This window comes from Salmo salar, chromosome ssa09 (genome assembly GCF_905237065.1).
Source record: "Salmo salar chromosome ssa09, Ssal_v3.1, whole genome shotgun sequence".
Lineage (NCBI taxonomy): Eukaryota > Metazoa > Chordata > Actinopteri > Salmoniformes > Salmonidae > Salmo > Salmo salar.
The window spans coordinates 113,027,606-113,050,490 of NC_059450.1; the positions used below are offsets into that span (position 1 = coordinate 113,027,606).

A 22,885-nucleotide genomic window follows, 5' to 3' on the forward strand; every position below is an offset into this window, starting at 1 on the left:
AACAAATTTGGGAACCACTGTTCTAGACGATTCGGTGCTTTGAACTTTGTGGCAACAGTTTGGGGAAGGCCCATTCTTGTTTCAGCATGATAATGCCCCCGTGCACAAAGCGAGGTCCATACAGAAATGGTTGGTGTGGAAGAACTTGACTGGCCTGCACAGAGCCCTGACATCAACCACATCGAACACCTTTGGGATGAATTGGAACGTCAAGTTCCAGGCCTAATCGCAAAACCTCACTAATGCTCGTGGCTGAATGGAAGCAAGTCCCCACCGCAATGTTCCAACATCTAGTGGAAAGCCTTCCCCTAAAAGTGGAGGCTGTTATAGCAGCAAAGGCAGGGACCAACTCCATATTAATGCCCATGATTTTGGAATGAGATGTTCGACGAGCAGGTGTCCGCATACTTTTGGTCATGACACACACACACACACACAGACAGACAGAGACAGAGAGAGAGAGAGAGAGAGAGAGAGAGAGAGAGAGAGAGATTTTAATATCGAGTAGCCGATGCTTCTACTTCATTCCCAAGAGCCTGATGAACCCATTCGTATTCACAAACCACCTCCACTCTCTACATGAACAGGGCTGCCATGGTCTAGCTACTAGCTAATATCCCTGCATGACTGACAGTGCGCTTCGAAGCCCGCCCGTCGTGGCAGATCCAAAGCCTTCCCCTGCACCACTACTGAGAGTGGTGCTTTGCTTCTCACTCAGTTTCTCACTCAATCATATTGGAGTCGTCAAGCTCAGAGATATCTGCATCTCACCTTTTTCTTTTTTTAAACAGCCAGAACTGCGATGCCGCTCTCACGGAGACCTGTCTGATTAATCTCTGTCCTGAGGCAGTGTGTTATTAATTATGCCAAGCTCAGGCTTGAAGAGGGTTATGTCTTTGCTCCTGGTTGTCTGTCTGCAGCCCTGCCAGTGATTAAAGAATGATCTGACAAACCTAATGAGAGACTCTTTATACCAGGCTCCACAAATCAGCCTACTAACACACCTCCCTAACTGGTGGGAATGGAGATCATTATGAACACCCATAGACATCATGGTAAGGGCTTATTGGAAACATATATCTACCTTCCCTATGATATAAGTGATGCTGGAAAATGTTGGATTGATTTGGTCGAGGACTGCCCTGACATTGGTGACATCGTAAATAAAACGCAGAAATCCAATTGCTATGTTAATGTCGACTGCGACCCGATACATATTTTCTGATTTGGTCCTAATGTTTTGTTTGTCTCACTTTGCGTGGATTGTACATTAGATATCGCACTTTCTCAGAAATGTCAACATTTCGTTTGCTATCTGCACAGACACTTTGTTTAACATACTGTGAGACTGGCTGGGAGGAAAGAGGCTACGCTCTTTCCCAGCTGCTCATCAAAGCCAATAAACATCTGAAGACCGAAGGTCATCTAGCATATGTCAAGAAGAGGCTCTCAATATACCACATTTGGCATGGTCGAACTAAGGTGTAACACATTCATAATTAATGCAAATGTAGCATTTAGCAAGAAAGGGCAACAGTGCTCCTGCAGCAGACTGTGACCAACACATTACCACAGCTTGTTGTTAGACTAGGAAGATAAATTAACCTGAACAAGATCTCAGCAAGATGAAAACAAATAGACAATGGTCACGCAGCAAATTACAATGTTCTCCTGGGAGAGGGGCGATAATCCAAAACACGACATTGTAATAACAAAAGATCAACGAGTTTATTTTTGTTGTGTCGAAGCATAATCCTACATGACATCTCTTTTCTCTGCTAGACATTGAACGTTTCATGAGTGTGAATCATCCCAAAAAATCCACCCGTTTCACTTAAGGGCAGTGCTTTTTCTCTTGCTAACAATAAGCCCTTGTAATGTTGCCAAGCTGCAGCCTACTGCATAAGAGGCACAGATTATAATTTGTGCCATTTCCATAGCATTGTAAAGGCTGGTTATGCTACTATTAGTCGGTAAGACAAATAAAGGGATTTGTGCACAACAAACCATCAAATCTCATTCGGTATATCCTTAACTTCTTGTTAAGCGTGTACTAATCCACACGACCTTAAACTTGGTATCCTTTGTAATACAATTGAGAGGCCCGTTTGAAGGGAGCTGAGGGTCACTGTGGAAAGGTTGTGTAACGAGTTAGCCTACTGTATGTGGCATTTCTCAACCTTTAGTCAGATGTCGCCTAGCGGTTTAGAGCGTTGGGCCAGTAACCAAAAGGTCGCTGGCCTGAATCCCCGAGCCAACTACGTGAAAAATCTGTCAATGTGCCCTTGAGCAAGGCACTTAACCCTGATTGCTCCTGTAAATTGCTCTGGATAAGAGCATCTGCAAAATGACAAGATTTTTAAATGTAAGTAGACCATATAAACACAGGAGAATTATTGGGGTTTTCTTGGATGCTAGAGCAAGAGATCAAGTCACAGTTTTTCTCCAGAGCAGACTATAATTTAGATTAGATGTAACTTGATAGCCCTGGAAATCAGGAGGAAGGCTCATTGATACACACATAGGAGGAGTATTTCGCTGCAGTCTTGGATGGCCTCTCATGTCACTGGCCAAAGACCACAGTAAAAAATAACATCCAAACACAGCGAGGTAAGCAAAGGAGTTTTTCCTCCGAAACCTGTACTACTTCCTGCTCTCAATTGATTTGCTGGAATGAGGTTGATTGTATTGCTGCCCAAGGCTACCGTTCTGCTGTTTTACGTTGCAAATGTCACTGGGCATTGATTCAACCTTACGTGGTTTACACAGCACACACCTAGATCACACAAGACAGTTTTAAAAGTCACATCACAAAATAATACATAATAATTCACCAATGTTGTCTAACCTAGCTATAGCTAGGAAATGAGTACATACACTACCGTTCAAAAGTTTGGGGTCACTTAGAAATGTCCTTGTTTTGAAAGAAAAGCACATTTTTTGTCCATTAAAATAACATCAAATTGATCAGAAATACAACGTAGACATTGTTAATGTTGTAAATGACTATTGTAGCTGGAAACGACAGATTTTTTAATGGAATATCTACATAGGCCCATTATCAGCAACCATCACTCCTGTGTTCCAATGGCACGTTGTGTTAGCATTTTAAAATGATAAACTTGGATTAGCTAATTGATCATTAGAAAACCCTTTTTCAATTATGTTAGCAGAGCTGAAAAATGTTGTCCTGATTAAAGAAGCAACAAAACTGGGCTTCTTTAAGACTAGGTGAGTATCTGGAGCATCAGCATTTGTGGGTTCGATTACAGGCTCAAAATGTCCAGAAACAAAGACCTTTCTTCTGAAACTCGTCAGTCTATTCTTGTTCTAAGAAATGAAGGCTATTCCATGCAAGAAATTGCCAAGGAACTCGTACAACGCTGTTTAATACCCCCTTCACAGAACAGCGCAAACTGGTTCTAACCAGAATAGAAAAGAGGAGTGGGAGGCCCCGGTGCACAACGGAGCAAGAGGACAAGTACACATTTACGAATTATCTTTGAAAGACAGGGTCCTGAAAAAGGGACGTTTCTTTTTTTGCTGAGTTTAGATAGCTTTGTAGGTACAGTGCCATTTATTTTCATGATGTGAATTTATTCATTTCCTCACTTTGCTCAAACTTTAATCATCTGACCTCCTGTATACAGTAGACATTTGAATCACTATTTGCTACAGTGATAACTTTTTTATTAAGTGACTGATTAAACTGTCAGATATAATATGCAATGCTATTTCCCACAATTTAATGCTGATGCCATCTTAATTCTTATCTATTAAATTCCATAATTACATTGTATGGAACCATAATTACTTAAATATTTTCTTGTTGACAGGGAAACATTTTTGGATGGATTTAAACTTTTATATTTTATTGCGTGGTAAATTGGCATCATAAAACGCGATAACATTTATGTATTTTTTGACAAGGGCAGAGCTGTTATTTCTCATGCACTTTTATGCTGCGCAGAACATTTTATTTGTAATATTTAAATGTATTTATTACTCATTTAGTTAAAATGAATATCTTTAACCAGTAAATGTGGAGAAAATACAATGAAAACAGACACACATTGCATTCACATTGTTCCAACAATGGTAGTTGTTGCCTTTATCCTTTCTGTTTGTGTAATGCTCATTGCTTCAATGACAGACACCTTGGGAAAGCTGTTGCTTTACCAGACCTTTAATAAAGGAGCACTGTGAATGTATTCTTTTCAGATCAACAATGTGGCCCTAATGGTTTGTTTTCATTTTGGACTGAGGAGGAGGGTCAATGCAAGGGCAAAATCAAAGAGGAAGGGTAAAAAGAACCCTGATTGGCATAAGCGTAATCAAACAACCTCTTGTTTGTGTGTGTTTGTTTTGCTTCAGCTATGTATGCAATTTGCTGTGCAACCTCATTGGAAAGAATACTACACTGGACCTTTAAGCCTTTTAGCCAATGACAAATGTGCATGAGTGTACGGGTAGCCTACCTCCAGCAACCACAGGGTAAAAAAACGAAACTGTATCTTTAGCTTCAAGCCTTTCTGCCAATGAAAGAGCATGCATGGGTGTTTAGGTAACCTACCTCCAGGTAGACCACCCAGGGCATAACCAGGGTGGCCACCAGCAGGTCAGCCACGGCCAGGCTGACTATTAGGTAATTGGTGGTGGACTGGAGGGCCTTCTCCCTGGACACGGCCATGCACACCAACACATTGCCAAAGACGATGACGAGGATGAGCAGCGTCAGGAGCATGGCATAGTAATTGTACGGGTGCTTCTGCCCACTCTCCGTGTCATTGAAGCTCCCATTCCCATTGTCCCAGAAACTCTCATTGTAGGCATACTGTGTGAGGACATCCATTAGCTGTGAGTGACGAAGGCCGAGAACGGGCCCTGAAATGGACACAAAGAAAAAGAGAGATAATTTGCATATTTAGCTTTAATTACAAGAGCTCTGTGTGCGTGTGTGCTAAAATACATAATTGGTGATTGTGCATTTACTTGACTGTCTTCATCTCCCTCTCTACGCGTGTGCATTTTTTGTGAGTACGTGTGCGTGCATTCGTGTCTGTGTGAATGCACGCATCTGTGTGTACGATGGTGTGCGCCGTACATGAGGAACTTTCTTTCGACTCAGCAGCCGAGAGTTTGGCTCTGGGATTCTATCCCCCTCTCGCTCTCTCCCACTTCCTTACGTGCTCCTGCCTACCTGAAAGCATTGCACCGGGGACCCAGGCCTGTGCCTTTACCCTGCAGATGCCCTGTGCTGTCTGATTTCATTTATTTGCCCGCTCCAATTCTTTATTTATGAGAGATTGTTCTCACTGCTGTCCTGAAAGCTTGTGTTTGAACTGGTTGTCCTTGCAGTGCTCACTGGGGCTGTAACAGCATCCAGCCTTATCCCTGCAGCGCATCATGTACGCTTATTCCAAGATGAGCGATAGCTAGCCGTTGCTACTATCTCCCAATCGCATACACAGTTTCAGATACACGTGGAGCTCAGGGTGTGCTATGAAGTTGAAGTCAGGGGGCTACTCCTGAAGGTCGTACCGATAAAACTAGTGGATTGTGTCAAGATATGACCAGATATTCAGGCCCTATGGTCCACTAGGAGTTAAAATGAACAAGCCAATCCAGATATGACCATTGATTGACAATCCATGGATTTACAGAATTATTTTTTTTAAAACTGTCTGAAAACCATAGATGAATTCTATTGCTGATAACCTTTATAAGAAACACACATTACACAATATCCTATTATCTCCCTGTCTGCCAGTTCACGGAGGGGCTTTTAGTGTCTTCTCTCCGACATCAAATGACTCCATATCCAATCATAAGCTGACCGCATAACCTTGACCTACATCATACATGAGCAGGTGACCTGCCATGAAGTGCTGACCTGGATGAACACTCAACGACCCCCGTCTAGCCACAAGCATCCATACGCCCTGCATAGCCTGCTATGTCATACTCCCATAGCAGCACAGATGACTGGAGCCTAGATAGAAGATGATGATTGGAATGTGTGTGTGTGTGTGTGTGTGTGTGTGTGTGTGTGTGTGTGTGTCTATATGGAATACAAGTGTCAGAGTGGGAAAAACCTCCAGTAGATACCACCTCTGTCAATAAGGAGTAAAAGTGTTTGATCTTATTCGGTGATAGAAAAAACTCATTTAAATAGCTGCTATCTGCCATAAGCCTCTTAGATGTCAGGTTGAAATCACTGATGGCAACTAGCCAATTGCAGGCTGTGAATCCTCGGTTGGCATCTGTTGTTACTGTCTAACTACCTACTGACACATAAGTACTGTAGTTAATGTGGCGAGGCAAAATGTATATTTTTTTTGTTTTTGCCGAATTATCATTATTTGGCCAATAATGGGGGCCTTGAGGGAAAAAAAAATTGACAGTGTGGGGGCCTCAAGTAATAAAATGGTCTGGTGTGTTAGAAATGCTTAGGCTGATTTTGTCACGACTTCTACCGAAGTCGATGCCTCTCCTTGTTCGGGCGGTGTTCGGCGGTCGACGTCACCGGCCTTCTAGCCATCGCCGATCCATTTTTCATTTGTTTTGTCTCGTTTTTCCACACACCTGGTTCTCATTGTCCCTCATTATGTGTTGTGTATTTAACCCTCTGTTTCCCCCATGTCTTTGTGTGGTATTGTTTATCTGTGTTGATGTATGCGCACGTTAGTCTGGTTGCGCTGGGTTATGTATACCCGTTTTGTATTTCATTTTCATTGTGCCGTGTGCTTTTGGTTCGCCTGAATAAAAGGCTCCGTGTGCTACCAAATACCTGCTCTCCTGCGCCTGACTCCCTTGCAGCCACTTACGCATACCTGACAGAATATCACACCCGTTATGGAGTCAGCAGGGGCAGGTACCTATAGTAGCGGAGTTGAGGAGCGTGTCCAGGAGCACACGGCTTTGATTCACCATCTCGGCATCGCTATGGACAGCATAGTTCAGATGATGGATCACTGGGAGAGACAAGGAGGTCCTCCAGTACAACAGGAGTCCTCACTAACCATCCCTCCTGTATCCGGTTCCAGTGGGATGCGTCTCGCCCTTCCCGGAGAGTATGATGGAACGGCGGCACGGTGCCAGGGCTTCCTGCTACAGCTGGACCTCTACCTGAGCACCGTCTATCCAGCTCCCTCGGGAAGGGAGAGAGTGGCCGCCCTCCTCTCGTGCCTCTCAGGGAAAGCTCGAGTGGGCCCACGCCGTATGGGGAGATGCGGCGTTGGATGACTTCACGGACTTCACCCGCCGCTTCCGGGCAGTCTTCGACCACCCTCCGGAAGGTAAAGCGGCGGGTGAACGTTTGTTCCACCTAAGGCAGGCGACGAGGAGTGCCCAGGAGTTCTCACTGGAATTTCGGACATTGGCCGCTGGAGCGGGATGGAACGACAGGGCTCTCATCGACCACTACCATTGCAGCCTGCGCAAGGATGTCCGTCGGGAGTTGGCCTGCAGGGATACCACGCTTACCTTCGACCAGCTGGTGGACATGTCCATTCGGCTGGATGACCCGCTGGTCACCGGCAGACATCCAGAGAGGGATCTGTCGATTCCTTTTCCCAGCACCACCGCTCCGGTGCCTATGGATTTAGGAGGTACTGAGCACAGTGAGACCGGAGGGGCTCTCACATGTACCATTTGTGGTCGCAGAGGTCACACTGCTGGTCGGTGCGGTGTTGGTTCCTCTAGGGTTCGAGGCAGCAGGCAGGGCACTTTGGCGTCACCCCAGGTAAGAAGGCACCATTCTCACCCAGAGCCCTCTGTTGCACACATGTTTTTGTTTGTCACTTTTCCTGAGTTTTCCCCGCATTCCCAGCATAAGGTGCTCGTCGATTCAGGCGCGGCTGGGAATTTTATTGACAGATCATTTGCACATAGTTTAGGGATCCCCATCGTTCCCGTGGATGTACCTTTCCCCGTTCACGCCTTAGATAGTCGACCATTAGGGTCAGGGTTGATTAGGGAGGTCACCACTCCTTTGGGCATGGTGATGCAGGGGGGTCATATGGAGAGAATTCATCTCTTCAATATTGACTCTCCTGCGTTTCCAGTGGGGCTGGGCCTACCCTGGTTAGTCTGTCACAACCCCACTGTTTCTTGGCCACAGAGGGCTCTCACAGGGTGGTCGCAAGAGTGCTCAGGTAAGCGTTTAGGGGTTTCCATTGGGGCTACTACGGTGGAGAGTCCAGACCAGGTTTCCACCGTGCGCATTCCCCCTGAATATGCCGATTTGGCTTTCGCCTTCTGTAAAAAGAAGGCGACTCAATTACTACCTCATCGACATGGCGATTGTGCGATAGATCTCCTGGTAGGCATTGCACTTCCCAGGAGTCACGTGTATCCCCTCTCACAGGCGGAGACGGAGGCTATGGAAACATATGTCTCTGAATCCCTGCGTCAGGGGTACATTCGGTCCTCCACTTCACCCAACCCCTCCTCGAGTTTCTTTTTTGTGAAGAAGGATGGAGGTTTATGCCCATGCATTGACTATAAAGGTCTCAATCAAATCACAGTGAGGTACAGTTACCATCTACCTCTTATTGCCATGGCGATTGAGTCAATGCGTGGGGCGCGCTTCTTCACGAAACTGGATCTCAGGAGTGCGTATAACCTGGTGCGTATTCGGGAGGGAGATGAGTGGAAGACAGAGTTTAGTACCATCACAGGGCATTATGAGTAACTCGTCATGCCGTACGGGTTGATGAATGCTCCATCAGTCTTCCAATCCTTTGTAGCCGAGATTTTCAGGGACCTGCACGGGCAGGGAGTAGTGGTGTATATCAATGACATTCTGATATACTCCGCTACACGCGCCAAGCATGTGTCCTTGGTGCGCAGGGTACTTGGACGACTGTTGGAGCATGACCTGTACGTCAAGGCTGAGAAATGCCTGTTCTTTCAGCAGGCAGTCTCCTTCCTAGGGTATCGCATTTCCACATCAGGGGTGGAGATGGAGAGTGACCGCATTGCAGCAGTGCGTAATTGGCCGACTCCCACCACAGTAAAGGAGGTGCAGCGATTTTTAAGGTTTGCCAATTACTACCGGAGATTTATCCAGGGTTTTGGCCAGGTAGCTGCTCCCATTACCTCACTGCTGAAGGGGGGGTCCTGTACGGTTGCAGTGGTCAGCTGAGGCGGACAGGGCTTTTGGGAAGCTAAGAGCTCTGTTTACTTCGGCTCCCGTGCTGGCTCATCTGGATCCCTCTTTGGCGTTCATAGTTGAGGTGGACGCGTCCAAGGCTGGGATAGGAGCTGTGCTTTCTCAGCGCTCGGGTTCGCCACCGAAGCTCCGCCCCTGTGCCTTCTTCTCAAAGAAGCTCAGCCCAGCGAAACTATGATGTGGGGGACTGGGAGTTATTGGCCGTTGTCAAGGCTTTGAAAGCGTGGAGACATTGGCTTGAGGAGGCTAAACACCCTTTTCTCATCTGCACTGACCACCGTAATCTGGAGTACATCCGGGCGGCGAGGAGACTGAACCCGCGCCAGGCAAGGTGGGCCATGTTTTTCACTCGTTTTGTTTTCACCCTTTCTTACAGACCAGGTTCACAGAACGTGAAGGCAGACGCACTGTCCCGGCTGTATGACACAGAGTAGCGGCCCATGGATCCCACTCCCATACTCCCGGCCTCCTGCCTGGTGGTGCCGGTGGTGTGGGAGCTGAATGCGGACATTGAGCGGGCGTTGAGTACAGAGGCCGCTCCCCTCCAGTGTCCCGCTGGGTGTCTGTACGTTCCGTCTGCTGTCTGTGACCGGCTGATCTATTGGGCCCACACGTCACCCTCCTCTGGTCATCCAGGCATCGGTCGGACAGTGCGCTGTCTGAGCGGGAAGTACTGGTGGCCCACCTTGGCTAAGGACGTGAGGGATTATGTTTCCTCCTGCTCAATGTGCGCCCAGTGTAAGGCTCCTTGACACCTGTCAAGGGGTAAGTTACAACCCTTACCCGTTCCACAACGGCCATGGTCACACCTGTCGGTGGATTTCCTAACTGATCTTCCTCCTTCACAGGGTAACACCACGATCCTGGTCGTTGTGGATCATTTTTCTAAGTCCTGCCGTCTCCTCCCTCTGCCCGGTCTCCCTACGGCCCTACAGACTGCGGAGGCCTTGTTTACACACGTCTTCCAGCACTACGGGGTGCCTGAGGATATAGTGTCTGATCGAGGTCCCCAGTTCCCCTCAAGGGTTTGGAAGGCGTTCATGGAACGTCTGGGGGTCTCGGTCAACCTTACCTCAGGTTTTCACCCCGAGAGTAATGGGCAGGTGGAGAGAGTAAACCAGGGTGTGAGTAGGTTTCTGAGGTCCTATTACCAGGACCGGCCGGGGGAGTGGGCAGCGTTCGTGCCCTGGGCCGAGATGGCCCAGAACTCGCTCCGCCACTCATCCACTAACCTCACCCCCCTCCAGTATGTATTGGGGTATCAGCCGGTTCTGGCTCCTTGGCATCAGAGTCAGACCGAAGCTCCTGTGGTGGATGATTGGTTCTGGCGCACGGAGGAGACATGGGACGCCGCTCATGTCCACCTTCAGCGTGCCGTGCTGCGCCAGAAAGTGGGCACAGACCGTCACCGCAGTGAGGCCCCGGTGTTCGCACCGGGTCTGGCTCTCGACCCGAAACCTGCCCCTCTGCCTGCCCTGCCGGAAGCTGGGTCCGCGGTTTGTGGGGCCATTTAAAGTCCTGAGGAGAGTGAACGAGGTATGTTATAAGTTACAGCTTCCCCCCGATTACCGCATTAACCCCTCGTTCCATGTGTCTCCTCAGGCCGGTGGTGGCTGGTCTGCTCCAGGAGGCTGAGGTGCGGGAGGTTCCTCCGCCCCCTCTGGACATCGAGGGGGCCCCGGCGTACTCCGTTCGTTCCATACTGGATTTGAGACGTTGGGCGAGGGGCCTTCAGTACCTTGTGGACTGGGAGGGGTACGGTCCGGAGGAGAGATGCTGGGTTCTGGTGGAGGACGTGTTAGATCCTTCTCTGCTGCAAGAGTTCCACCGTCTCCATCCGGATCGCCCTGCGCCTCCTCCTCTGGGTCGTCCCCGAGGCCGGTGTCGACGCACTGCTGGAGCCGTGCGTCGGGAGGGTACTGTTACGACTTCTGCCGAAGTCGATGCCTCTCCTTGTTCGGGAGGTGTTCGGCGGTCGACGTCACCGGCCTTCTAGCCATCGCCGATCCATTTTTAATTTTCCATTTGTTTTGGCTCATTTTTCCACACACCTGGTTCTCATTGTCCCTCATTATGTGTTGTGTATTTAACCCTCTGTTTCCCCCATGTCTTTGTGTGGTATTGTTTATCTGTGCTGATGTATGCGCACGTTAGTCTGGTTGCGCTGGGTTATGTATACCCGTTTTGTATTTCATTTTCATTGTGCCGTGTGCTTTTGGTTTGCCTGAATAAAAGGCTCCGTGTGCTACCAAATACCTGCTCTCCTGCACCTGACTCCCTTGCAGCCATTTATGCATACCTGACAGATTTCTGGTCCCAGTCCGCCCTTGTCCTAGATAGTCATTATACTGTATACCCATTTTACCTCTGTCTGGCTACCTACTGACATGCTTTCGGTAGGTAGTCATCATTTAGTCATTTACGAAGCAGGGTCATTGTACCGCTACTGTACAGAGAAGAAAAAGCCCTCCCTGGCCTGCATACAGTAGCAATTACCATCTCTTCCCTTTATCTTCTTCTTTATCTTCTTAGTGCAATTATTTCCTTCAAATGGTTACATCACTAAGAATAATTACCATCCTTGCCCTCTAAATGTGCATCTATTCCGGTTTGGAACTTTTCCCAGATAAAAAAAATTGTAAACAAGAGAAAATTGGAAAAAGTGAGAATTGATTGCATTAATAAAATAACAGAAGCTGTTCCAGATACAAAATGAATTCACTGTATCATCTTCTAAAATATTGGGGCCTCGATCTGAACAAAGACAGGGGAGTGTTTCCACAGTAATAATAATTTAACATTTCTCAGGCTCCAACTAAAAGTACAACCTGCAACGAGGCTCTTTCAAGGTCCAAAAGAATATGGCTCTGATTCATATCAAATTGATTCGTATCCAAGAGGTATTCCTGTGTTGGGTTAGTGAATCAAATACAGCTGATCAGAAATGGGTGAGTAACTCTTTAAGCCTTCGAGGGGATGTTTGAACACGAGTAGCACTTCATCACTCTATAAATGTTTACGGGGGAGATTTGCAGGTCACATATTTTACAACAACACGGGAAATTGTTTGTTTACACTTTGATGAATGCTGCAAACACTGATGAAGAAAAATGCTCAGATGTTTACGATTTACACTCCTTACGGTTGATACAAAATGTGTTCGGTGAAGGCTTATTCATTGCAATACACTGAGAGCTAAGATTTAATTGTGGCCATATCGTGAGAGGACAACATAGGTATAAAAGGCGTTCACTTTTGATAGTATCCGACTAATGAAATATTTACGAACCTCCTGATGGGTTCAAGAAGACAACAATCAAAGTTCACACCAGCTGAACTGACTCATAGATTCCATAAACTGCAATGTAAGCATTAGAAACCAATAGCCTTTTAATAAACACTTAACTTTAGACATGCAATCAGAATATAACAGAAACCAGGTACTAGTTCTACTGATTTTAGCTACTAGCTACTCAAATAAAGTAATCTGGGAAGCTGTGGAGCATCTGCCTGTCGGAGGAATCAGAGAAGGGGGACGTTAACAAGCCTCATTAGGTTGTGGGGAAGCTCTTTCCTAACACCTAGCCACGTCTCTGGTGCGCTTCTCTGCCTACTTTCCTACTCAGCTGTCTGCATAGGAGGCCCAGGTGAAGCTCATGCTTGTAGGTAAAGCCCTACCTGAAGCAGCTAGCAACGGAGAATGACAGAAAAATCCATTTAATTCTGCCTTGAACTTGTTTGAGATGTTTGCGAATAACGTAGGTCGTTTTTTGTTACTAAAGAATTCAATTTGTGTATGTAGTCACACTGCTACAATAAAATTGCCCTTTTTGCTTTTCTGAGATGTTGTGTCATCTCAGTTGTGTCCCTTTGCCATGTGTTTTTTCTATTGTCCCCGATGCAAATTCAATAAATACTCAACATTCTATGGTAAATTCGTTGCATCTTGTGACTTTGACATCAAATCTCACTCAACGGTCTTGCAATATTTGATGAAAACACTTACACTGTGGCATCAAGCACAATTGTTCTCCAGAAGTTGCACCAAAGACAAAAAAACTGAACACAGCAAGTGTTTATTGCGCGGTCTGTACTGAAGCTGCAACATCATTTCAGCCATTTCGTTTCTTACTTGTTTCTGATTGAAAAGTTCTGTTATCGAAATCCCTAATTTGTGTAGGAAAAACATTCCCTATTCTCTCAACCCTTGCTGTCTTTATGTGAAACATGTACGCATGCATGTAACCAATAGGGCCTGACCTATAGCCTATCATAATCACATCAATAAAACACAGAAACACGTAACAGCAAAATGGATGCAGAGGACATGAAAAAGAAACTCGAAACTGGTTTACTGGTTGCTCAGGAGGGAAAGGGGAAGTCCGATCTGTGGAAGACATTTGACTTAGTTGTGGAAACTATTGGAGATCCAGAGAAAGGAGGGTATAGGGAGCAAGAGTTGAGTGAGTATTATGTGTGCCAAACAGTTGCTGTTAGGTTACAATATTATTACTTTTTCTGACCGTTTGGAACAGTGTAAACAACACCAAATAAGTGTACCAGAGAGTCTGTTCTAACAGGAAATAAATTATATATAAAGCCTTTATGTAACGCCCTGGCCATAGAGAGGGTTTTTGTTTTTTATTTTGGTTAGGCCAGGGTGTTACATTCTATGTTCATTTTTCTATGTTTTGTATTTCCTTGTTTTGGTCTGTGTGTGGCTCCCAATCAGGCACAGCTGAAGTTCGTTGTTGCTGATTGGGAGTCACTTATAAGCAGCCTATTTTTCCTTTTGGTTTTGTGGGTGATTGTTTCTGTTTCGTGTTGTCACCTGACAGTACTGTGTGGCTGTCGGTTTTCTTGTTTTTGTATAGTGTTCACGTTGTTTAATAAATTCCTGAAGATGAACACTAACTCCGCTGCATCTTGGTTTTCTTGCGACGACAGCCCTTACACTTTATTACATCACACATTCATGAATTGCTGTTTATTTCATGTTCAGGCTAATTATACAAAGCTCCCCTTGTAATTTAATTTTAAAACTAAAATGCTTGATTGCATTTCAAAGCATGAATGTCTCGTATGTTGTGTGATGGCATGAACAAATTAATGATTGATTGAATAAATGATACAGTAGCCTATATATTGAAATATAGGCCTAAGTAAGTTACGGCATTAAGACTAAACAGGACACGCTCTTAGGCCTACAGCTCGATGGTGGTTATACAAAGCTACTATACAAATCTTACTAATGATTACGACATTATTATTGTTATAATAATGATGATCATAATAATAACAATAAGAAGGAGATCAAGAAAAGGGGGCTATAGGGGCGAGAGCTGCGTGCATATTATGTGTGACAAACAGGTGCTGTTAGATTACAATATAGTTTTTCTGCATGTTTGGAACAGTGTAAACAACACTAAATCAAAACGTACTACCAGTTTGTTCTAACAAAAAAAATGTAAAGCCTTTATTGCAGTATGACAAAGATAAAAAAGACGGACAAATCAGTGATATTGCTTTATCCAACATTTTGCAGTTGCATAAGGCTTGGTGCTCACGGAATCAGTAGGCTATTAAACAAACACTCAAACAGGCAACAGAAGCAAGATCTGTTTTATTTATGTTGATATATATGATTGATTTATAAAGCCAGGCACATTTAAAAGTTAGGTCTATAATCAATAGCCTCAATTTTGAGACAGGCTAAAGCAAGGGCCGTTTCCTTGTCTCTGCTGCTGCTGCTTCCGCCACATTGTTTTCATCCCAATATGTTGGTTAACTTTGCTATTATGTACATAGCAACATAGGGAAATAAGCAAATTCTACTGCACACTGAAGATTGTCCGCGGTTCTGAAACAGCGACCATATCCAACGCGGGAGAAACCATTTTTGTCCTTAAATAACATTTATTAGTGTTGCACCATTATTTTTACATAATATAAGCATACACAGTTTCGGTATCAGGTCTTAGAGTGATGGACTGTGCCATCCCCGTGGCCTCCACAATGGATTAGTCCACTGAGACAGACGCGAATCAGATGGGTGTCTTGTGCACCATGAAAAAAAATAATTGTGACTGCTCGACTAAAAGAAATCTCAGTCGACCAACAGCCTATCGACCAAACAATCGACCAGTCAACTAAATGGAGTCAGCCCTACCCTGTATATAGTATGCTTACTTACTTATTGTGTTCTTCATATTTCTTATTATTTCTCATGGTTTTTTTCTAGTATTACGTTGTTATTGATTATTGCGTTGTTGGGTTTTGAGTTTGTAAGAAAGGCATTTCACTATACTTGTACACGTGACATTAAAACTTGAAAATGTAAACTTGAAAATCTAACTGTGTGTAGGACAGTTCAATCAGAGAGATCAAGGACTAAATTATAAAGGGGAGCCTATGGAGAGTATGAATCCCACACAGAAGCAATTACAGAGATATTATTCATTTAACAACACTAAAAGCTTTTAATGAATGCCTGTGATGTTGAGGTTAAGGGCCAAGGTCTAAATGGATACATGCTATTTCCAGATGTAAATCTTTAATAAGAACATATTTGATTGGACCATTACTGTATGTATGAAAGCCCACAGGAACGGCCATTTTGTACCAGTTGGGGGAACATTTCTAAACTGCAGTTAAAAAGCTATTTAAACTATACACACACTAAGCCACACTGTGTAGTCTAACATTTAGATCTTCCTGAAACGTTTCTCAACTAACATCACAAAAGAGAGGTTCTGCACTTCAAAGCTGGGTAAATGTTGTTCCCGACACACCTCGGGGTCTGTCAATGTCACCAACCATCTGTTTTTTGTATTTCACCTTTATTTAACCAGGTAGGCTAGTTGAGAACAAGTTCTCATTTGCAACTGCGACCTGGCCAAGATAAAGCATAGCAATTCGACACATACAACAACACAGAGTTACATATGGAATAAACAAAACATACAGTCAATAATACCGTAGAACAAAAGAAAACAAAAAGTAAATATATATACAGTGGGGGGGAAAAGTATTTGATCCCCTGCTGATTTTGTACGTTTGCCCACTGACAAAGAAAGGATCAGTCTATAATTTTAATGGTAGGTTTATTTGAACAGTGAGAAACAGAATAACAACAAAAATATCCAGAAAAACGCATGTCAAAAATGTTATAAATTGATTTGTATTTTAATGAGGGAAATAAGTATTTGACCCCCTCTCAAATCAGAAAGATTTCTGGCTCCCAGGTGTCTTTTATACAGGGAACGAGCTGAGATTAGGAGCACACTCTTAAAGGGAGTGCTCCTAACCGCAGCTTGTTACCTGTAAAAAAGACACCTGTCCACAGAAGCAATCAGATTCCAAACTCTCCACCATGGCCAAGACCAAAGAGCTCTCCAAGGATGTCAGGGACAAGATTGAAGACCTACACAAAGCTGGAATGGGCTACAAGACCATCGCCAAGCAGCTTGGTGAGAAGGTGACAACATTTGGTGCGATTATTCGCAAATGGAAGAAACACAAAAGAACTGTCAATATCCCTCGGCCTGGGGCTCCATGCAAGATCTCACCTCGTGGAGTTGCAATGATCATGAGAACGGTGAGGAATCAGCCCAGAACTACACGGGAGGATCTTGTCAATGATCTCAAGGCAGCTGGGACCATAGTCACCAAGAAAACAATTGGTAACACACTACGCCGTGAAGGACGGAAATCCTGCAGCGCCTGCAAGGTTCCCCTGCTCAAGAATACATATACATGCCCGTCTGAAGTTTGCCAATGAACATCTGAATGACTCAGAGGACAACTGGTGAAAGTGTTGTGGTCAGATGAGACCAAAATGGAACTCGCCGTGTTTGGAGGAGGAGGAATGCTGCCTATGACCCCAAGAACACCATCCCCACCGTCAAACATGGAGGTGGAAACATTATGCTTTGGGGGTGTTTTTCTGCTAAGGGGACATGACAACTTCACAGCATCAAAGGGACGATGGACGGGGCCATGTACTGTCAAATCTTGGGTGAGAACCTCCTTCCCTCAGCCAGGGCATTGAAAATGGGTCGTGGATGGGTATTCCAGCATGACAATGACCCAAAACACACGGCCAAGGCAACAAAGGATTGGCTCAAGAAGAAGCACATTAAGGTCCTGGAGTGGCCTAGCCAGTCTCCAGACCTTAATACCATAGAAAATCTGTGGAGGGAGCTGAAGGTTCGAGTTGCCAAACGTCAGCCTGGAAACCTTAATGACTTGGAGAAGATCTGCAAAGAGGAGTGGGACAAAATCCCTCCTGAGATGTGTGCAAACCTGGTGGCCAACTACAAGAAACGTCTGACCTCTGTGATTGCCAACAAGAGTTTTGCCACCAAGTACTGTCATGTTTTGCAGAGGGGTCAAATACTTATTTCCCTCCTTAAAATACAAAATCACTTTATAACATTTTTGACATGCGTTTTTCTGGATATCTTTGTTGTTATTTTGTCTCTCACTGTTCAAATAAACCTACTATTAAATTTATAGACTGATCATTTCTTTGTAAGTGGGCAAACGTACAAAATCAGCAGGGGATCAAATACTTTTTTCCCCCACTGTACAGTGAGTGCAAATAAGGTAAGATAAGGGAGTTAAGCCAATAAATAGGCCATGGTGGCGAAGTAATTACAATATAGCACCAAGGCTTAATCTAAAGCTAGTCATTCTGAACAAAATGTCTAAGGGGACCAGTCCAGATCTAGTGCCACATTCACAGTTAATGGTCCTTTGACTGAACATGTTGGCACATTGAGATAGTTGTTGAGAGATTTCATGTCACTCAAGCACTTTTCTTCGCTCTCTTTTTTTGCACAATAGTCAGTCATTTGGACAATCGTTGTTTCAAACTTGTAGGGAGCTTAATATGCATATTTTTGTACATCCTTTACCTGTGCAGTGGTGTGTATTCATGGCTGCCAAGAGAAGCCAGGCTTCCCCAAAACATTTACAAATCGTTTCTGTGTTTCATGAATTTCCTTCAATTCGCAAGAAGCGGAATGTATCTCACCAGAGAAAGCATCCGAGCGAACAAAACAGTACCCCTCTGTCTCAGTATGTGTAGCCCATCCATCTGATGCTGTCTGGTCAAAAATAATATGACATTGTTGCCATTCATAGCATTGAATGCACGGCAAGCCAGCGAGCATTTGGCCCCCTTAGATAAAACATTCATAAAATAATAGCCAATCAGAGTTGAGCTAATCTGAGCGAGCTCATCTTTGAATGTTCCTGGCGCACCAAAACAAAAGTGTCAAGGGAAGCCAGTTTGGATTTGGCTTCGTACCAATCACATCACACCAGAAGCTAAATGTCCTTGACAGAAAACACTTGCATCACGTTGTGTCGTAGTCCTCCGGTGGCTAGCTAGCTAGCTAAGATTGTCTCTTTGCTATGGAGATAACGATTTGGATGGATGGATATAAGGATTTGGACTTATGGTTTTACTTAATTCTCCATACTGTCCAATGATTATAACGCAGATTCTGATCCAACCATTAATTCATACATTGTTCCCCTGGCCTGAGAGGATGGAAGTTCAATATGTAGCTAGATGTAGGCTAATGTTAACTAGCTGGCCTGACGCATCATTGCCAAGGAATGAACGTTAGGCTGATCGAGCAAGCATTTTAGCCAGGTAGCCTAAGACAACAAAAACTAAAAGTGTGTACTGTATGAGAGTCATAGACCATTTAGGCAACATGAAAGAGGAGGATGGCATTGGCGTTTCTCTAAAAGTAGGGTGAGTCGACATGTTTTTTTTTCAACTTGCATGCACATGCAAAACACACACGCACAAACACACACAGAAAATCAGTACCATGAACAGCCATATCATATTTAGCTTACGTTGATTGGACTAAATTGTTTTTGGTACGTTTTAGTTGTCACTCTACTAGACTAAGCATCTATTAGACTTGTTTACGTGCTGCTGTGTGTTTTTTTGCTAACCTTACTTAGCTAGCTGCCAACTTTACGGTTTTTGCTTTTTAATTACCGTTTTATACATTTTATTTTTTACCCCCCCTCGCTCGACTGTTTTCATTCAACTTTTTCACCCCAGACGCTTTATCTGGATGTGGTTCGTCAGGACCTCCACCAGCCGAAGCTAAGTAGTATCATTAACATTATGCATTCCAATTGCAGTCACTGTACTCATAATATACAGGAGAACGATCTGAGTTTGGGAAACCCTGATCTATAGGGTAATTAGTTATAGGGTAATTAATTAGTTAGTGCTTAAAAAGCCCAGCTTCAGACGTAATCATTAGGCAAGGGTAATTTAAGTGTAGGAAAGGATGAAACGGCGTCTGTGCCACCAGTAAGTACAGATAGTAGAATAAATCCCCTCGCACAGTCCCCACAGCCAGACAATTTTCTCATGGCTTCTGGAGGGAAATGCTGTAGGAATGCTCAACTGGTGTCGCTCATTCAGCCGACAGAAACTTCAACCGGTTCTCCCCATTAAGCAGCGAGTCGGAGTCAGAGGGCGAGCCTTTTCTGGTCTCTCCTCCTCCCGTTACGTGATCTGAGACGCCGAAGCCTCCCACCACTAGCTCTGACAAATTGAAAACCCTAGTCATTGGCGACTCCATTACCCGCAGTATTAGACTTAAAACGAATCATCCAGCGATCACACGCTGTTTACCAGGGGGCAGGGCTACCGACGTTAAGGCTAATCTGACGATTGTGCTGGCTAAGGCTAAAACTGGTGAGTGTAGAGAGTATAGGGATATGTTATCCACGTCGGCACCAACGATGTTAGGATGAAACAGTCAGAGGTCACCAAGTGCAACGTAGCTTCAGCGTGTAAATCAGCTTGAAAGATTGCGTAATTGTCTCTGGCCCCCTCCCAGTTAGGGGGAGTGATGAGCTCTACAGCAGTCTCACAACTCAAATCGCTGGTTGAAAACTTTTCTGCCCCTCCCAAAAGATAGAATTTGTAGATAATTGTCCCTCTTTCTGGGCTCACCCACAAACAGGACCAAGCCTGGCCTGCTGAGGAGTGACAGACTCCATCCTAGCTGGAGGGGTGCTCTCATCTACGAACATAGACAGGGCTCTAACTACCCTAGCTCCAAAATGAGATAGCCAGCCTGCCAGTTTAGTGGAGTCTGCCACTAGCACAGTCAGTGTAGTCAGCTCAGCTATCCCCATTGAGACTGTGTCTGTGCCTTGATCTAGGTTGGGCAAAACAAAACATGGCGGTGTTCGCCTTAGCAATCTCACTGGACTAAAGACCTCCTCCATTCCTGTCATTATTGAAAGAGATTGTGATATCTCATCTCAAAATAGGGCTACTTAATGTTCGATCCCTCACTTCCAAGGCAGTTATAGTCAATGAACTAATCACTGATCATAATCTTGATGCGATTGGCCTGACTGAAACATGGCTTAAGCCTGATGAATTTACTGTGTTAAATGAGGCCTCACCTCCTGGTTACACTAGTGACCATATCCCCTACGCATCTCGCAAAGGCGGAGGTGTTGCCAACATTTACGAATGCTAATTTCAATTCCCCCCCCCCCAAAAAAAACCCACTGCGTTTTCATCTTTTTAGCTTCTTGTCATGAAATCTATGCAGCCTACACAATAACTTTTTATAGCTACTGTTTACAGGCCTCCTGTGCCATATACAGCGTTCCTCACCGAGTTCCCTGAATTCCTATTGGACCTTGTAGTCATGGCAGATAATATTCACATTTTTGGTGACTTTAATATTCACATGGAAAAGTCCACAGACCCACTCCAAAAGGCTTTCGGAGCCATCATGCTCCTAGACCTTCGTGCTGCTTTTGATACCATCGATCACCACATTCTTTTGGAGAGATTGGAAACACCAATTGGTTTACACAGACAAGTTCTGGCCTGGTTTAGATCTTATCTGTCAGAAAGATATCAGTTTGTCTCTGTGGATGGTTTGTTCTCTTAGAAATCAACTGTAAATGTCGGTGTTCTTCAAGGCTCCATTTTAGGACCACTACTGTTTTCACTATATACACTGCTCAAAAAATAAAGGGAATACTTAAACAACACAATGTAACTCCAAGTCAATCACACTTTTGTGAAATCAAACTGTCCACTTAGGAAGCAACAATGATTGACAATACATTTCACATGCTGTTGTGCAAATGGAATAGACAACAGGTGGAAATTATAGGCAATTAGCAAGACACCCCCAATAAAGGAGTGGTTCTGCAGGTGGGGACCCCAGACAACTTCTCAGTTCCTATGCTTCCTGGCTGATGTTTTCGTCACTTTTGAATGCTGGCGGTGCTTTCACTCTAGTGGTAGCATGAGACGGAGTCTACAACCCACACAAGTGGCTCAGGTAGTGCAGCTCATCCAGGATGGCACATCAATGCGAGCTGTGGCAAGAAGGTTTGCTGTGTCTGTCAGCGTAGTGTCCAGAGCATGGAGGCGCTACCAGGAGACAGGCCAGTACATCAGGAGAAGTGGAGGAGGTCGTAGGAGGGCAACAACTCAGCAACAGGACCGCTACCTCCGCCTTTGTGCAAGGAGGAGCAGGAGGAGCACTGCCAGAGCCCTGCAAAATGACCTGCAGCAGGCCACAAATGTGCATGTGTCTGCACAAACGGTCAGAAACAGACTCCATGAGGGTGGTATGAGGGCCCGACGTCCACAGGTGGGGGTTGTGCTTACAGCCCAACACCGTGCAGGACGTTTGGCATTTGCCAGAGAACACCAAGATTGGCAAATTCGCCACTGGCGCCCTGTGCTCTTCACAGATGAAAGCAGGTTCACACTGAGCACGTGACAGACGTGACAGAGTCTGGAGACGCTGTGGAGAACGTTCTGCTGCCTGCAACATCCTCCAGCATGACCGGTTTGGCGGTGGGTCAGTCATGGTGTGGGGTGGCATTTCTTTGGGGGGCCGCACAGCCCTCCATGTGCTCGCCAGAGGTAGCCTGACTGCCATTAGGTACCGAGATGAGATCCTCAGACCCCTTGTGAGACCATATGCTGGTGCGGTTGGCCCTGGGTTTCTCCTAATGCAAGTCAATGCTAGACCTCATGTGGCTGGAGTGTGTCAGCAGTTCCTGCAAGGGGACGGCATTGATGCTATGGACTGGCCCGCCCGTTCCCCAGACCTGAATCCAATTGAGCACATCTGGGACATCATGTCTCGCTCCATCCACCAACGCCACGTTGCACCACAGACTGTCCAGGAGTTGGCGGATGCTTTAGTCCAGGTCTGGGAGGAGATCCCTCAGGAGACCATCCGCCACCTCATCAGGAGCATGCCCAGGTATTGTAGGGAGGTTATACAGGCACATGGAGGCCACACACACTACTAAGCCTCATTTTGACTTGTTTTAAGGACATTACATCAAAGTTGGATCAGCCTGTAGTGTGGTTTTCCACTTTAATTTTGAGTGTGACTCCAAATCCAGACCTTCATGGGTTGATAAATTGGATTTCCATTGATTATTTTTGTGTGATTTTGTTGTCAGCACATTCAACTATGTAAAGAAAAAAGTATTTAATAAGATTATTTTTTTCATTCAGATCTAGGATGTGTTGTGTAAGTGTTCCCTTTATTTTTTTGAGCAGTAATATATATATATATATATATATAAACCACTTGGTGAGATGTCATTCAGAAACATAATGTTAACTTTCACTGCTATTCGGGCGACACACAGCTGTACATTTCGATG

The 22,885-nt window shown here is 45.0% G+C and overlaps 1 protein-coding gene across 1 annotated transcript in view; it reads right to left on the reverse strand.

Moving 5' to 3' along the window:
- LOC106612463 (dopamine receptor D2a) overlaps positions 1-22,885 on the reverse strand; it is a 55,133-nt gene that overhangs the window by 24,087 nt on the left and 8,161 nt on the right. Inside the window, 1 exon segment of the mRNA XM_014213610.2 lies at positions 4,574-4,884. Coding sequence (XP_014069085.1) covers positions 4,574-4,852 — 279 coding nt within the window. The 5' untranslated portion in view covers positions 4,853-4,884.